General features: G+C 41.2%; 1 protein-coding gene across 2 annotated transcripts in view; it reads left to right on the plus strand.

Moving 5' to 3' along the window:
* Window positions 1-17,845, plus strand: part of B4GALNT1 (beta-1,4-N-acetyl-galactosaminyltransferase 1) — a 367,142-nt gene that overhangs the window by 234,019 nt on the left and 115,278 nt on the right. For both annotated transcript variants that reach the window (XM_030196595.1, XM_030196596.1), the window contains exon 3: window positions 3,676-3,885. In XM_030196595.1, coding sequence (XP_030052455.1) covers window positions 3,676-3,885 — 210 coding nt within the window. The remainder of the gene's footprint in view (window positions 1-3,675; window positions 3,886-17,845) is intronic.

Genomic DNA, 17,845 nt, shown 5'->3' on the forward strand with positions numbered 1-17,845 from the left:
AGCCGCCATTAACATGGTGCCGTGCCCCGATGGGCATGCGCTCTAATGCCAGCGGGGTGGAGCGGAGCGCAGTGGGCACGTTCCCGCCACTCAGATGCACCCCGCTGGGAAGGGTGGGGAGAGAGGGGGTTTAAAACCCTTGGGCGGAGCCTGGACGTCCTCTTCTGGCGTCCGGGCATCTGCATGCACCCAGCCCCCCCTCCCAATATTATGTTGATACGTACATGTATATATTTTGTTGCAGCTTTGGCGGGGTACCCAAGCCTGATGGTGTAAGCTAGGCAGCTGGGATAGCTGCGCTTATGGTTGAGCGCCCTTGCTGTACGGCGGGGAGCTCTGTATATGATTGGTCAGTCTTGCTGTGATGGCGGACTGGGTTGACTGCTAAGCCGGAAGGTTGATTGGCTTGGGTATACCCAGGGTTATGATGTTTGTATTTAAAATAAAGCTGTGGCCAAGTTGTGCCAAGTTAAGAAAATACCTTGTGTCTTGTTATCATTCAATATCACGAATACTCTCAGGCCCAAGGGGTCTCGGCTGCCTATGTTAAGATTCCGAGGTCGAGAATCTAGTTGATAAGCCACACACTTTGGTAAATAGTAACAACTCTCCCTCTGTGTTGAAAGCTGGTTCTATTTCAGAGAAAAGGTCTTGTGCTGCCCCTTCAAGTAATGATGAGAACCTGCCTGTTGCCAGTGGCCACAGATCCCTAAAGCAGGAAACATTGCATAATTCTGTGCCCCTTTCTTCTAAGGTATAAGTACAACAAGACATTAAAAGTAAGCCCGCCTGTTATATAAGGCAGCTTAAAGGTCCATCAGATAGTCAGGAAATGCAACCAGAGAAAGGATAGGACAAGAAACACACATACCAAAGGTACTGATGAAAGGTTACAGACATGCAAAGGTCTAGAACCCAAACCTTATTGTGATATCCACCCAATCCCATAAACATCAATTGTATGTGCCAGCTTCCCCTTCTCATCTACTAGCACGGAGTCTGCCCTATCTTTGGCCTTCCCTTACAGTTGGCTACGCAATCAGTATTTGGAGAATATTTTGCTAGAATGCCTCTCCAAAGCTTCTCAGCCCTACTAGAAAATGTCAGAACTAAAAATGTACCATTGTTCGTTCATTCTAGGGGGAGTTAGTTGTGATGGTGACTCTGTTGGAACATGCTTTCCAAGCTAGAAACAAGCTGAATTTAGTGTGTATACAGGATTAAAACTTGGTGGTAATTATAGTGTTGCTTTTTGTTATTCTAGGGAACTGGAATAATTGGCCCTGGCTCTGACCCTCCTCCTCCTACCTCTCCCCTTCCCCCAAAAAACAAACAAACAAGCAAACAGCTCTTGAATGCATGTGCTTGTTTCACCTCAGTACATCTGTAAAGCTATCCTTTTTTAAGACTAGAAATGACTCTCCATCAGCAGTGGATCACAGTCAGACCAATTCAGTGGTTCCCAAACCCGGTCCTGGAGGTACCCCAACCAGTCAGGTTTTCAGGATACCCACAATGAATATTCATGAGAGAGATTTGCGTGCTCTTCCACCACTGCATGCAAATATCTCTCATGAATATTCATTGTGGATATACTGAAAACCTGACTGGCTGGAGTACCTCCAGGACCAGGTTTGGGAACCACTGGACCAATTCAAGAAACGTTTAGGGACTAGCTACTCAAAACGAGTTCTGTGTTTGCCAGAGAGTGAGCCTATTGGGTAAAATCATTTTGACAAACATTTCAAATCAAAATAACTAATGTGATCCCCTATTATGTAGGACTTCTGTGGGGGATGGTTCCCCTGGATAGTCACTGGGAAGAGTGACTGTATCCCCGGGTTTTTAAAAAAAAAGTTTTGAACAAGTTCTTGGAGGAAAAGTCCATAGTCCGCTATTGAGATAGACATGGGGGAAGCCACTGCTTACCCTGAGTTTGGTAGCATGGAATATTGCTGCTATTTGGGTTTCTGTCAGATACTTGTGACCTGGATTGGCCACTGTTGGAAACAGGATGCTGGGCTAGATTGACCATTGGTCTGACCCAGTGTGGCCATTCTTATGTTCCTATGTCATACTAGGAGAGACCAAAGGTCCATCAAGCCCAGTATTCTATTTTTAAGAGTGGCCTATCCAGCTCATAATTACCTGGCAAGATCCCAGAACAGTAAAACAGATTTTATGCTGCTTATCCTAGAAATAAACATGCTCAATTCATGCACAAGCTGAGCAGTCATGAGGCATGCCGATGTCAGCAGCAAGAAGGGTGTCTGCCAACTTCTTCCCTGCAGAGGCAGCGCTGGGACAGTTGCGGCCATGGATCTTAGTGTCTGGCGGGGATTGGGCATCCCCACCAGCCACTCAAAGGGTACTTCAGTTGTGGAGGGCCCCCCAAGAACTCCCCCCCCCCCCCCCCCCGGTGGCTACGCCACTGGTATGTGTGTACATTTAGATCTGCTCTTGAGCAGGCATAATATCTGGACCTTCAGTCTAGGCACCGTTTCTACAGAATTTGTTCTAGTATTTATTTATTTATTTAATTGCATTTGTATTCCACATTTTCCCACCTATTTGCGGGCTCAGTGTGGCTTACAATACATTGTAAATGATGGAAGTACAATTTGTTACATTACGATTATGGTTTACATTGTGAATAGTTAAGGAAGACAGAGTCAGATCAATCACCTTTGGGGCGTAGAAGCTTAAGGATATGACGTTGGGGAATTACTGCGCTGATCGAGTAATAGCAAGAGGGCGATGGGGTAGACATTTTTTATCTGTGGGTAGATTGTTGAATGGGGGAGAGTACAGGGAAGTGGAGTACATGGGGTAATATCTTGAGGCTTTGTTATGGTGTATATGGGATTTATATGTTTTGATCCTTGCGGTATGTTTTGTCAAAGAGATAGGTCTTCAATCGTTTGTGGAAGTCTGTCAACTCATAGACCGCTCTCAGGCCGCGTGGCAGTGCGTTCCAGAGTTGCGTGCTCTTGTAGGAGAAGGTTGATGCATGTAGTACTTTATACTTTATGCCTTTGCACTTAGGGAAGTGGAGGTTGAGGAAAGTTCTGGATGATTTTTTGGCGTTTCTAGGTGGCAGGTCTACTAAGTCAGACATGTATGCTGGGGCTTCACCGTGCATATAAGTGTCTGTGTGTTGTTATAGAAAAGGGTTCAAATAGGTGCTTTTTTGCTCTCTAAATCCAGGCAACAAGTTATTACATTACTTGATGTGTTTAAAGTTTGGCATGTTAGATAATGCTGGCACAGTCGCCACTTAGACTCAAACAGATAGCACTGCTGTATATCCCCCCCCCCCCCCCAAATGAAAAGCACCAGTAATTTATGCTATCTGGCAGCCAGCCCAGCTGAATATTGGGTCCTAGATATCTTAAGTTGGTGTTACCTAACTTGCTCCATTTTTTTTTTTACCAGGATACACTGAGCCAGTCTTAGTTTTACCCCATGACAGATTTAGGAAAATAAGACCTGTGAGTCCATTCATAGGACAAAACCAGAACTGGATCCGTTTGTGCTGAAAACATGAAGCCAGATGGTAACCATAGGGGGACATGGTAGTTATTGAGCTTTGCATGTGCTATAAACTAAAGAAAAAAACCTATATTCTGAAGCCTCATATTTCCCTCTCTGTCTCTACCTGCCTCCTCCCAACAGGATGCGTCTGATCCGAAAATCCCCGTGTGTCATCTTGGCTGTCACAGTGCCCTTGGCTGTCTTAATTCTGCACGTGTGGTCTCCAAAATTCTACAGTGTGGTGGACATCCAGAACCGAGCCAATCCTGCAGATGTGCTGGACAGCAGTTGTTTTGTCCCTTCCAGGAAATACCCACATCTGTCATTTACCCTGAATGAAGATGTACTGAAGTAAGTTTACCCCACTGCTGTTTGTCACTTAGTTCTCCTCCCTATCCCTCCCAACCCCCCCCCCCCCCCCCAAGTAAGGTGATTTCTTGGCTTCACACCATCACCCTTGTGGCCTCTGGGGACATATAGGGGAGAAATGATCAAATATGACCCCCTAGAGGGAATAGCGCAAGACTACCACTAGGGATGTCATTTTGGGAGATGGTACTGGCAAGGCAGGAGCAATTGGGGACTAGTCTTGCCCAGGGATCCACTGGACCTTTAAGTACAGGCTGGTAGACCTCTGGTGATGGGGTGGAGGCCTTTGGGGGTAGGGAGTCTGATGGGGGGATTGGGTGATGATTGGGCAGGAGAGGGGGCATTGACAACTCTTAATGGCCCTTTAAAAGAGACCCAAGAGTATTGGGCCATAGCTTTGAGGCCTGATGCTTCCAGGCTGTTTGATTAACATAGCTTGTGAGGTGGCTTGTAAACAGTGCTATTCATTTGCCACTGGAGTCGGCAACCTGCGGTACTGAGATACTGCAAATTGGTGACTCCTGTGATAATTTAAAGTGAAGTAAAAGCTTACGTTTTACTTCATCTTGATGACTTCCACCCCATAATCCTCTTGTCTTACTGGGACAAACCACAGTTAGAACCCCGTGGAGATCATGAGGGTAACACCTGGTCTGGTTTAGCTTTTTCCCAGTGACATGAAACCCAACAAGGACATCTGCTTTGCCATTTAGATGAACTTGTGTCTGTCAGACCTGTTTTCTGTTTCTAAAGCAGCCAAGGTAGATTACATGCATCACTTATTAACACACACTGAAATGAAAAATCAATACTCTTTGCTATGTTGCCAGTGAGCACACATCCATCTGTCCTAGGAATGCACTGACTTACCAACAGAGGGTGAGAGGCTGTTAATAAGTCATCATTTCACAAACCTCAATTATAGGAATTCTGGTCTTAAAAAGGTAATGAGATGTGTCTGACAGCGGCTACTGTAGTTACAATGCTCGATGCCTTGAAAAGAAAACTGGAGGCAGCTTTGGAAAGTAGGTGTTTCTAAGAAATAGACTGTAGCAGAATGGCTGATCTTCAGTTAAGATGAGCTTTTCAATAGGTTTGTGGTTGAGAAGAAATTTTTATGTAATGATGTAAAGAACTTGCTTCAAATGATAGGGTGATACATGTGAGATTAGAATTTGGATCCTTTAAACTGTTTCTCTAACAACTGGGCAGCACTGCCAGCCTTCCTAACTGGAGGATTCCTCTTGTGCTTTGGGTGGGGATACGAAAACATTTGAGTACAAAGTCAGTGCCCTTAGCAGAGATACCAATTTACCCAGTTCCAGGCTGGAGATTTTGAGGCAGTCGTGAATTTCTGACCACCCCATCTTGATGCATTATGGGATTTGCAGCACTGATCTTAATGGACTGGATCAGGCACTGCAAATCCCACCCTGCTTTGGGATGTAAGTTCAAAAACAAGACTGGCCAAAAAGTCTCCAGCCTAGAACTGGATGACTTTGCATCTGTATTATGATGTTCAGTGAGTTAGGATCTCTTTTCTAACTGAATGTGGTAGGACTTAAGTTAATGCTGATCATTGTCAGAGGAATTATCTGCAGGTGAACTGAAGCTTGCCCACGGAGCAGGCCCCTTTGAAAATTTCTTGCTTCCTGCTTGGAGAAAATGGAACAGAACTGGAGTTGAGCTAGCTCAGTTACTTGTGAAAATTTCATTTAAAAATCCCCTATCATTGGGGGGGGGGGGGGGGGTCAGGGGGGTCACATGATGGCTAGCTAGCAAGCAGATGCATCTGAACAGAGCTTCCAAGATTGCTAAAAGCAAACTGCTGTAACTACCGATTTGAGGAGAGAATTTTGAAATTCCAAGCAAGTTTTTCATCTCCTAATGCAGCAGGAGTCGAGAAAGTCCATCAAAGTTGCGTTGGCGGCTTAAAAACAGTGAAAGCTTCTAGGCAACATACGATGATTGAATGCATGCGCTCTCAAGATGGCGGTTGCAGTCAATCGGCTCCTGACTCCTCAGCCTCTTCAACTGGCTTAGGTGAATCTCCCCCACCACACCAAGTGATGGGTCATCTGGCACTGTAAACTGTGGCATCCAATGACACAGAAGTGATTTTGTCAACCATTAAAGAGGGAACAGCGGATCTTCAGGGCACGTTAACACAGATTCAGGTAGAACTTGGAGGAGTATAGGCCGAAATTAAAGATGTAGTTGACCACATTGAGCAAGTAGAAAAATGAGTCTTGGGAGCAGAGGACGATTTACTAACATTGAGGAAGAAAACTTCCTCCCATGAAAAACTAATTTAGCGGCTGTTGAACAAAATTGGCAACTTGGAAAACAGATCAAGGAGGTTGAATATTAGAATAGTGGGGATCCTGGAGGTGTCAGAAGACTTATTCCCCCCTCCCCTCTTACCAAATGACTTTGTTATCAAGAGAGCCCATAGGGTCCCCCGTCAACTTCCACAACCTGCGGCAAGACTGTGTCCACTGCTGGCAAAAATATTAAACTTTAAGCATAAGGAATTAATTGCTTCATTTGGTGAGGAAAAAGGGACCATTAACACACAAGGATTCAAACTTTTTTACTTATTTCAGGATTGCAGTGCAAATCTGGATTGAAAGGGACAGATGTTTAAAGACATGACAAAACGCCTCAATGAACACAATAGTCAATGTTCGATGCTGTATTCAGCCAAATTAAAAAAACAGTGAGGGAAGAGGAAATTTTGTTTGAGAAAGAAGGGCTAAACAGCTAGGACCCTTCAGCTTAGAGAAGAGATGGCTGAGAGGAGATATGATAGTGGTTTATAAAATATTGAGTGGAGTGGAATGGGTAGATGTGACTCTCTGTTTACTGTTTTCAAAAATACTAGGACCATGGGGGCCTAGAATGACGCTACTAAGTAGTAAATTGAAAACTAGAGAACATATTTCTTCACTCAACGTGTAATTAAACTCTGAAATTCGTTGACAGAGAATGTGGTAAAAGCAGTTAGCTTAGAAGAGCTTAGAAAAAGTTTGGATAATCTTCCCAAGCCCATAACCATTATTAAGATGGACTTGGGAAAATCCACTGCTTATTTGTAGGATAAAACAAACAATTGTGCCTGTGCTCTGTCGAGCATCAAAATATAACAAAATGTTTAAACACACATGAATACAAGTGTATTGCTTCTTCAGCTTATTGAGAGTGGAGTAGTCTCATATGTAACACACGATAAAGATTATTTGATTTTTCACCCAATGACTGGGTGTATTATCTGTGTGTATTGTCTAATCATTGACTGAACCTCCACCACCCTTTGCTAATCTTATATATAAAGATATATTTCTGTTTGTCAATATGCTAACATCTAATTTTATGTAGCACTTAGCTTGAACAAGTTGGTGCTCTTAAAACCCCGACAGGTCCCCGTTTCGTGGTTACTTTCTCAAGGGGGAGTCACCAGTTCTAAAACCAAAAACAAGATGCAGCACAAAGTTACTTACAAAATAGTTCTAAAGGCATATTAGTTGTATAATTACTTGTATTCTAAATAAAATTGCTGTTAGCTTACCAAGTAACAGTCTCAAGTGCAACTGCAGCATTACTCTGTCTCTCTCAAAAATGGCCACAGCATCTTTTTGTTAGTGCTCAGCCATGCCAGCTGGTTGTGAAGCTAGCTTCAAAATAAAAGTCCTTAACACAGTCTTCAAACTAAATAAAAGCCCTGTCTAAGACTAGTATAGAAAACTGCCACTGTTGATATTCATCTTGTATGTCTCGAGCCAGCACTCCTTGATTAACCATTTGTTTGTGGCAAAAGTTTTAACATATCAAAAGATTTTTCTATATATTAGGAAAAGGAGAAAATTGAAAAACATTGAAAAAAATATGTTGAACTTGGTGCCTATTAATCACTCTAGAACTGATATGGAAATATTCCAATACCAGTGTACGTGTTTGTTATAAACCATACAACCAGAGACAAGGACTGAATAGCTCACTTCTTATATCAAAAGGGGAATATTGTGTTAGAAAAAACAACTCCACTGTGTGTAAATGTTCAAACCCCTTGGTTCTATAGTATCCAGTGTAAAAATCCAAAAGGTTTCACGCTGTAAAATTTTTCTGTTTAAATCACCTCCTCTAGTGGAGGGAATCACTTGTTCAATCACCATGCATTTAAGATCTTCGATGGTATGATTTTGCGATGTCCAATGTTGTACCATAGGTGCTCCAAAATTTTGTGCAGTAATTCGTGAACGGTGTTCAATCAGTCTCTCATGTAGTGACCTCATTGATTTCCCAATATAATATTTGTCACATGGACATTTAATGTAGTAAATAATGCCCGTGGATCGGCATGTAGTTCTGCACTTTAATTTATAACTCCTGCCGTTGCAGACGAAATCTGTCCCTTCAATGGTTGTGGGGCATGTTTTGCAACGAGGTTTCATGCATTTAAAGTGGCCAAAGTTGCCTACGTTGTCAATGGGAACCATAGGTAAAACCGCTGGACTTAAAATTTCTTTCAGATTTTTGGAACGTGAAAATGCCATCCTGATGTTATGATTTGTGAACACTGGATGTGCTTTAATGATGTCCCAATGGCGGCGAATAATAGCAGCAGTAGCCTCTCCACCCGGAGTGTATCTTGTCACAAAAGTCATGATCTGTCCATCATGTTGTGTCCGTGGTGGAGATTGAAGCAATAATTCTCTGTTGTTGTACTTGGCTCTGGTGTAGGCTCTCTTGATGGTTTTGTGTGGATAATTTCTCTGCAACAACTTAGAACCAAAAGATTCAGAATGTGCTTTGTAATCGGCATCTGTAGTACAAATACGCTTAAAGCGGAGAAACTGAGAAAATGGAAGACTTCGTTTTAATGCTTTGGGATGGCAACTGCTGTATTCTAAAAAAGTATTCCGGTCAGTGCTTTTAACAAATACATTGGTAACAAATTGCTTCTCTGCAAGAAGAATCTCAACATCAAGAAAATGTATCTTGGATTCTGACCACGTTAAGGTAAATTGGATCCTGGCATGACATTGATTCAGCCAACTATGAAATGACTGTAATTGTTCGATACTACCATACCACACAATGAATATATCGTCGATGTAACGTTTCCATGTCCCTAGCATGTCATTGTAAGGAGATCTAGCTAACCATTTATCTTCAAACTGAGCCATAAAAAGATTGGCTAGAGTGGGAGCGAATGTCGCTCCCATAGCCACACCAGATTTTTGTTTATATAACTCATTTTGAAAGCAGAAAAAACAATGTGATTCCCTCCACTAGAGGAGGTGATTTAAACAGAAAAATTTTACAGCGTGAAACCTTTTGGATTTTTACACTGGATACTATAGAACCAAGGGGTTTGAACACTTACACACAGTGGAGTTGTTTTTTCTAACACAATATTCCCCTTTTGATATAAGAAGTGAGCTATTCAGTCCTTGTCTCTGGTTGTATGGTTTATAACAAACACGTACACTGGTATTGGAATATTTCCATATCAGTTCTAGAGTGATTAATAGGCACCAAGTTCAACATATTTTTTTCAATGTTTTTCAATTTTCTCCTTTTCCTAATATATAGAAAAATCTTTTGATATGTTAAAACTTTTGCCACAAACAAATGGTTAATCAAGGAGTGCTGGCTCGAGACATACAAGATGAATATCAACAGTGGCAGTTTTCTATACTAGTCTTAGACAGGGCTTTTATTTAGTTTGAAGACTGTGTTAAGGACTTTTATTTTGAAGCTAGCTTCACAACCAGCTGGCATGGCTGAGCACTAACAAAAAGACGCTGTGGCCATTTTTGAGAGAGACAGAGTAATGCTGCAGTTGCACTTGAGACTGTTACTTGGTAAGCTAACAGCAATTTTATTTAGAATACAAGTAATTATACAACTAATATGCCTTTAGAACTATTTTGTAAGTAACTTTGTGCTGCATCTTGTTTTTGGTTTTAGAACTGGTGACTCCCCCTTGAGAAAGTAACCACGAAACGGGGACCTGTCGGGGTTTTAAGAGCACCAACTTGTTCAAGCTAAGTGCTACATAAAATTAGATGTTAGCATATTGACAAACAGAAATATATCTTTATATATAAGATTAGCAAAGGGTGGTGGAGGTTCAGTCAATGATTAGACAATACACACAGATAATACACCCAGTCATTGGGTGAAAAATCAAATAATCTTTATCGTGTGTTACATATGACACTACTCCACTCTCAATAAGCTGAAGAAGCAATACACTTGTATTCATGTGTGTTTAAACATTTTGTTATATTTGTAGGATAAGCAGCATAAAATTGGTTTTACTTTTGGGATCTTGCCAGTTACTAGGTACTTGTGACCTGGATTGGCTACAGTTGGAAACAGGATACTGGGCTTGATTAACTTTCGGTCTGTCGCAGTATTGCAACTCTTATGTTCTTATGGGTACACAACGGGTGAATCACAAGATGACAGTGAGATCAATTTGTCATCAGAGAGATCAAGTCCACTGTGTTTGTTTATTTATTTCACATGCTTGATATTCCGCATGGGGCCTAACAAAGGCTTCAGTGCGGTCTACAAAAACAAATTAAAAACAAAAAGCAGATAGAGAGGAGAAGTAAAAGTGAAAGAATAAGAGATGGAGGGAACACCACAGAGTGAGGAGGGAGAAAGAGGGGAGACAAAGAAAAGAAAAGCAGAAAGTCACAATAGCAGGGCAAATGGGGAATTTATGAAGGAAAGGCAAAATGCAGTTCTGAAAAGGTGAGTTTTTAACGCTAGTGTGAAAGGTGCAATGGTGGGTTGATCTCAAACCTGATGCAGAAGCTCATTCCAGAGATTAGGACCTAAATAGCTAAAGGCAGAGTCACGAGTACTAGTGAGACGGATAAGAGAAGGTGGTGGTAAGGAAAGAAGATTATTATTGGCTGATCTAAGGCAACACAAGGGAAAGTAAGGAATAGGAACCCTTTTAAGATAAAGAGGGGCAGAGGGGACCTAGATTTAGAGATTAACAGTAGAATCTTGAATGTTTTGACTTGATCCCCTGGTGACTATGCTTCTGTGAGAAAGGCGAGCCTGGTTGAGGCCTGTTATAGCAAAAGTGCTCTATAGAATTCAGAGTGCTCCCTTTTAAGACAGTTGTCCCAGGTGGTAGAAACTGGTTTGGTTTTCTTTGTACATAAGGTTTTATGAGTTGGTTACTTGATATAATCAATTTGAGAAGTGTGTTTCAATATCTACTGTATTTGCCAGGGAAGTTATAAGATAGGAAAGGGATTTGAAAGCAGTGCTAGAGATGGGAGACATAAAACTGTTATACTATATAATACTATTATAAATGATCTAATGGCAGGCATACTAGGTAATTTGCAATTGATCTCATATAATATGAGAGGCTTATATACATGAAAAGAAAAAAATGCTTATGGAACTGGATAAACTGTTACAAGAGATACATTTAAGAGGCAATGAAGCTAACTAGTTATGAGCAAGTTGGGTGGGGGAGATGTATTTGTCCTGTGACTTTCAACAATCCATATAGTCACCTCAGTATATGAATGATATCCAATACAGAAACTGCAGTAGTCTGTAAAATTGAAAAAAAAAATAAAAATCTGAATAAAACTCTTAAAAAGACACAATGCTATTTGTGCAAAAAGTCACAGAAGCGTCTAAAAAAAAAAAAAAACTCCTCCAAATTTGTACTATTTTTCTCCACTTGTAGCTCAAAAGATTTGCCAGTTAAGACCACAGTCAATTGTCACCATAGAGAATGCTGTTACTAAAGACACAGACCAGTCAGTAGCAAACAAAATACAATCTTAGGAAAGTCTTAAGTAACTACCACTGCATATACATCTAAAAAGTGTACCTGCATTCTTGCTTTTGAGGCAATCAGTCATTCAAACTCTGGTACTGCATACTGGTCTGAAAAAGATGGTTTGACTAATTTTATCAATCTTATCAGAAAGTAACCTTAAATGCCTTTATCAACAGATATGAGTAAAGGGTGCTTATTACTTTTCCAATGTATGTTAAAATCAACGCCATCTTTGAACATGTGGCGTTAGTAAAGTTCATCAAAATCACACCAAAAGAGCAGTACAGTGCCTGTGCACAATAAATTACATCAATTTGTTCAAAGAAGAACCTTAAAAGGATTGGCAAGAACTAGTTAAACTTGTTCAGTCACAGAGATGTCTGTTTCATTTTACATCTGTCAAGTAATGCTGGTCATAAACTACTCATCATGTGCAATTTAGTCTAAATGGTTTGTTTTGTCAATCTTTGAACTTAATACATTACCTATTAGTATTTTTTTTAATTACATTTGTACCTCACGCTTTCCCACTCATGGCAGGCTCAATGTGGCTTACAGGGGGCAATGGAGGGTTAAGTGACTTGCCCAGAGTCACAAGGAGCTACCTGTGCCTGAAGTGGGAATCAAACTCAGTTCCTCAGGACCAAAGTCCACCACCCTAACCACTAGGCCACTCCTCCACTGTTGCTACTATTTGCAGATCACCAATGTGGCCGCGCAGCCTTCTACATGGAATGTTGCTAGTGGAATAGCAACATTCCATGTAGAATCTCCAATAGTAGCAACATTCCATATAGAATCTCCAATAGTATCTATTTTATTTTTGTTACATTTGTACCCTGCGCTTTCCCACTCATGGCAGGCTCAATGCGGCTTACATGGGGCAATGGAGGGTTAAGTGACTTGCCCAGAGTCACAAGGAGCAGCCTGTGCCTGAAGTGGGAATCGAACTCAGTTCCTCAGTCCACCACCCTAACCACTAGGCCACAGTATGATATCTCTTATGTTTTGTTTTGTTTATAACCTGCTTTTATCCAAGACGGGGGAACAAATGAACATACAAATAACTTACTGGACACAAACATACAAAAAGCAGAAATGCTAATAAATCTTAGGCAGTTCATGGCCGTTCTTAGGCTTGACTTAGCAGATAACATTTTAACATTGACTTAAAGGATGCAACAGTCTGCTGTGATCTTAGCGCTAGAGGCAATTTATTCCATTCAATACGGCTGGCTACAGAAAATGTCAGTCTTTGTAATACGCAGTCACAAGTGTCTTAAGTTCGGAATAACAAGCGTGGCCTAGATGGCACGTATCGGTGCAGTGCATCACATAAGGACGAGGAAGAATTTTGATGAAGTCCCAAATAAAATAACAGCAATTTAAACTTATCTCTTTGCACCACAAGAAGCCAGCACAATTACCGCATCAAGGAGGGCACATGTTCTTCAAAGTCCATACAACAGTCGCACTGCCGAATTCTGCATTATCCTCGGTGCCTGTAAACTTGAAGCAGATAAACCCAAGTACACAATGTTACAATAATCCAACATGCTAAATATCACAGCTTGAATTACCTTTTGAAAATCTCCCCTAGGCAACCTAGCCATAGCTTGCTCAAAAGTCGCAACTTAAAATAAGAAATATTAATCGCTGTCTGAATCTGGGGTTTAAATAATAATGACAAATTCAGTAGAACTTCCAAGTTTCTTACTTCCTGCCATATATTAATGGAAGTTCTGGCCAATGAAATAGTTGAGGCTGTATTTTGCATAATTAATGTCACTTTTTGAACCACTTTTAAAAGTTTTTTATTGATATTATTTCTCCATGAATTCATGTCATGTTAAAGTGCACAGTTTATATGCACCTTATGTGTAGTTTATAAGCACTCAATTTATGTGTTGAATTTATGTAGATATTTTTCTGTGTGAATTGTAACTGTTTGTATTACTTTAACAGACCCCTGACGCAGACGTTTATGCCAAAACATGGCCCGTGTCAGGTCTTGGAATAAAGATTTGCTTGCTATTCCAATTTCGAAGGCCGTTTGGTGCTTTTTTTTTTTTTTTTGGTTGTTTTGTTCTGTGTACTTTGGATATCCTCTCTTTTGTTGGCAGTTGCATTTTTTTTTATCCAGGACACTGAAATTCCTAAGAGGTTGGACATCCCTTCCTGTTATATTGGGAGGGATCTGAATTATGTGATGGAAAGCACTAAAAACCAACCTGTTCAAAAAGGCATACCCTACCGACCCAACTTAAATGCCTGAACCCTGCAACACAACGAAACCAAAGCTCGTAATGGACATTACATAACTCTTCCTCTCTACGATTCCCTAATGTGTCTGTAACACATGATGAACTGATTATCTAACTTACTCTATAATTTACTCTATCATTTACTACTACTACTACTATTTAACATTTCTAAAGCACTACCAGGGTTTTGCAGCGCTGTACAATTAACAAAGAAGGACAGTCCCTGCTCAAAGGAGCTTACAATCTAAAGGACAAAAAGTGCAGTCAATCAGGATTGAGGCAGTCTAGATTTCCTGGATACCACTTTGTAGTTCTCATTCTGGAAATGGCGATTACCATTACGGCATAATGTAAGCCACATTGTGCCTGCAAAAAGGTGGGAAAATGTGGGATACAAATGCAACAAATAAATAAATAAACCTTATTCTACCACAACATCACTTTGTATTTGTTTCTCTACCGGAGTTGACGAACACCTTTACAGTACTATGTAAGCCACATTGAACTACTACTACTACTACTACTTAGCATTTCTATAGCGCTGCCCTGCAAATACGTGGGAAAATGTGGGATACAATTGTAACTAATAAATAAATTAAATAAATAAATAAAGATGAACGATAGGTCAAAAGGAGACGGAAGAAAATCAGAGTCTAATTTTAATTTAAAAGGTTTATGTGTGGAATATGGGTTGATTGGTGTTTGGAGGTGGTTATACCCAGAGACATAAGATTATACCTGTTACTTCTCCAATCAGAACTCATATTTCAGAATTGACTTTTATTTTAGTGGATGGTTGCTTGGTGAATGGGGTGATTGTCCTGTATTATTGGTCCAATATTTAGCTCAGACCATGCTCCTTTACATCTTGAAATGAAGAGTAAGAAACTGGGTTGTAATAATATGGGGGCCTGGCACATGAATACAGCTCTGCTTTCAAATAAGGAATACTTGAAAGAATTGGAAAAATGTTTAAATGACTAACTTGAGAGCAATTACAATGGAGAGACTGATGTAATAATAGCATGGAGGGCTTTAAAAGTGGTATTTTGAGGAAAGTGTGTAGAACTGGGATCTAAAATAAAACATAAAACTCAACACAGAATCCCAGCTGCTTCAGAATTTTAAAAGGTTGGAGGGCATTCACAAGGCAGACCCATCAGACTCCGTGACTAGGCAGGTAACTAAAGCATGACAAGAACTAGATGCTCTAGCCCTTCAAGAAGGGAAGGACTTTATTAAAAAAAAATGGGACTTTGGAATTACTTATGTGGAGGAAAAATAGAGTGACCCAAAAAGAGAGCGACCCAAAATTTGATAGGAGCAATATGAGATGACGGAACAATTATGTCATAAGAACATAAGAGTAGCCATTCTGGGTCAGACCAATGGTTCATCTAGCCCAGTATTCTGTTTCCAAACAGTGGCCAAGCCAGCTCACAAGTACCTGGCAGAAATCGCAATCGTGGCAACATTCCATGCTACAAATCCCAGGACAAGCAGTTGCTTCCCCATGTCTGTCTCAATAACAGACTATGGACTTTTCCTCCAGGAACTTGTCCAAACCCTTTTTAAACCCAGATATGCTAACAGCTGTTACCACATCTTCTGGCAAATAGTTCCAAAGCTTTATTCATTGAGTGAAAAATATTTTCCCCTATTTGTTTTAAAAGTATTTCCATGTAACTTTCTTGAGTGTCCCCTAGTCTTTGTACTTTTTGGAATGAGTAAAAAATTGATTTACTTCTACTCGTTCTACACCACTCAGGATTTTGTAGACCTCAGTCATATGAGAGGAGTTCCATCCCCTTTATCATTTTGGTCGCCCTTCTTTGAACCTTTTCTAATTCAGCTATATCTTTTTTGAGGTACGACCAGAACTGAACACAATACTCAAGGTGCGGTCACATCATGGAGCGATACAAAGGCATTATAGTACTTTCGGTCTTATTCACCATCCCTTCCCTAATAATTCTTAGCATCCATAAGGAGGCAGAAAGCTATGTGACTGCATATTACTCAAAACTATAAACATCAGAGTTGGGGTCATACAGGAACAGAGAGATGTTTTCACTTCCCTTTTAGCTCATAAAAAAATGTAGGGATCCTTTTACTAAGCGGCGGTAAGCCCAACGTGGGCTTACCACTTGCTATACAGGAAATACCACCGGCTACCACAGCAGCCCAGCGGTACTTCCCACCCCGGCTTGCCGTCATTTCCGGTGCTACAAAAATTTATTGATTTTTGTAGTGCCAGAGTGTACCCGGTGGTAAGGGCTCCCCCCTGAAATGGCTTTGTGGCAAGTGCGCTTTACTTGCCACATGGCCATTTCCTGCAGGAAGGCGACACTTCCCTTTTACCAGCTGTGGTAAAAGGGGGCCTCGGCGTACGTGTAAAACATATGCCGACACCAGCGACGGCCCCCTTTTGCCGCCTCCTGGTAAAACGGGCCCTTAGTGAAGGGAATAAAGAAAATTTAACTTTCAACAATTTTTTATTGATGACATTCTAATAAAACAAACACCTTGACAAGCAGCAAAATAGTCACATCAAATATATCAATCACAGTCATGTGCATACAGTCATCATCAATATTTTCCATATATATATACCATTTATCCCTATCCCCCCACTAATCCCTCCCTCGTTATACCCCCCACTCATATCGAATCGGCTTTACTGCTACTTTCCTCCAGGAGTCTGAACTTGGAAAGTCCCCGTAGGATCCGATCGTTTCTCAGCCGATTGATTTACAGATAATCAAGACAAACATTTCCAACATTGCATGTTATAACAGTAGGCATATCTATACAAACCCAGCAATTGCCGAATGATAAGTACAACCTTCAACCTTTTAACCGTTGAACCCCCTTACCCTATCCCTATCCTCCCCTCTATTCCATCCCGCGCTTCCCCGCAGTACCTTCGTGATAGTAAGAGTTATGGCCAATAGGGGGAAATGGGCAGCCCACAGGTACCTGCTGATATGAAGCTCTGCTAACAGTTTGTTCTATATTTCCGCCTGCCCTCCCTCTCTCCCTTGGCCTCGTATAAGAGATCGTGAGACCACACTTTGAGTTCTTATTATCCCTACATTATAATATTCCTTTTGGTAGCCCATCGCAATCTCTCCCCCCCTCCCCTCCATTCATTCCACAGTCATCCCAACTCATTCAATACCTGGCTTCTAACTTTAGGAGCTATAACATTTAAATATGCTTTCCATGCTTTAATAAATTGTTGCCTCCGTTTTGGCGTATATCGAGCACCTTTTGCCTCCCAGAGCATAAGCGCATGTAGTTTATTCCTCCAATACCAGTATGAGGGCGGTATGTCCATCAGCCAGTGATTCAATATGCATTTTTTCCCCAGAATGCAGGATTTACTTAGGAATAACTTCTCTTCCCTCGTCCCTGCCGCCCACACCAATGATGAACTAAACATTATCCGTTCAAATGTGAGTTGTACCCTAAATCCCAAAGTCCCTGAAACAAACCGAGCGAGAGCCATCCAGAACCTCCAAATGGGTCGACACTGCCACATCCCATGTGCCAAGGAGGGCATGCCCACTCCGCACTTTTGGCATCTATCTGCCCCCTCCACCCCTGCATGCCATGCTTGCTTGCCCGAGAAATATGCCCTATGTATTGATCGAAAATGGCACTCCTGCAATTCCGCACTATGTACTACCCCTGTTAACCCTTTGAGCGCAGCCATCACCTTCCCTTCTGCTATTGTGCCCCCCACCTCTTGCTCCCATCTCCTCACTACTTCACCAATATCCCTTTTAGGTTTGAATTCTCCCAGTGCTTTATGAAACCAAGATATGGAAGTTTGCCCCACTGCATC

This window comes from Microcaecilia unicolor, chromosome 3 (assembly GCF_901765095.1).
Source record: "Microcaecilia unicolor chromosome 3, aMicUni1.1, whole genome shotgun sequence".
Lineage (NCBI taxonomy): Eukaryota > Metazoa > Chordata > Amphibia > Gymnophiona > Siphonopidae > Microcaecilia > Microcaecilia unicolor.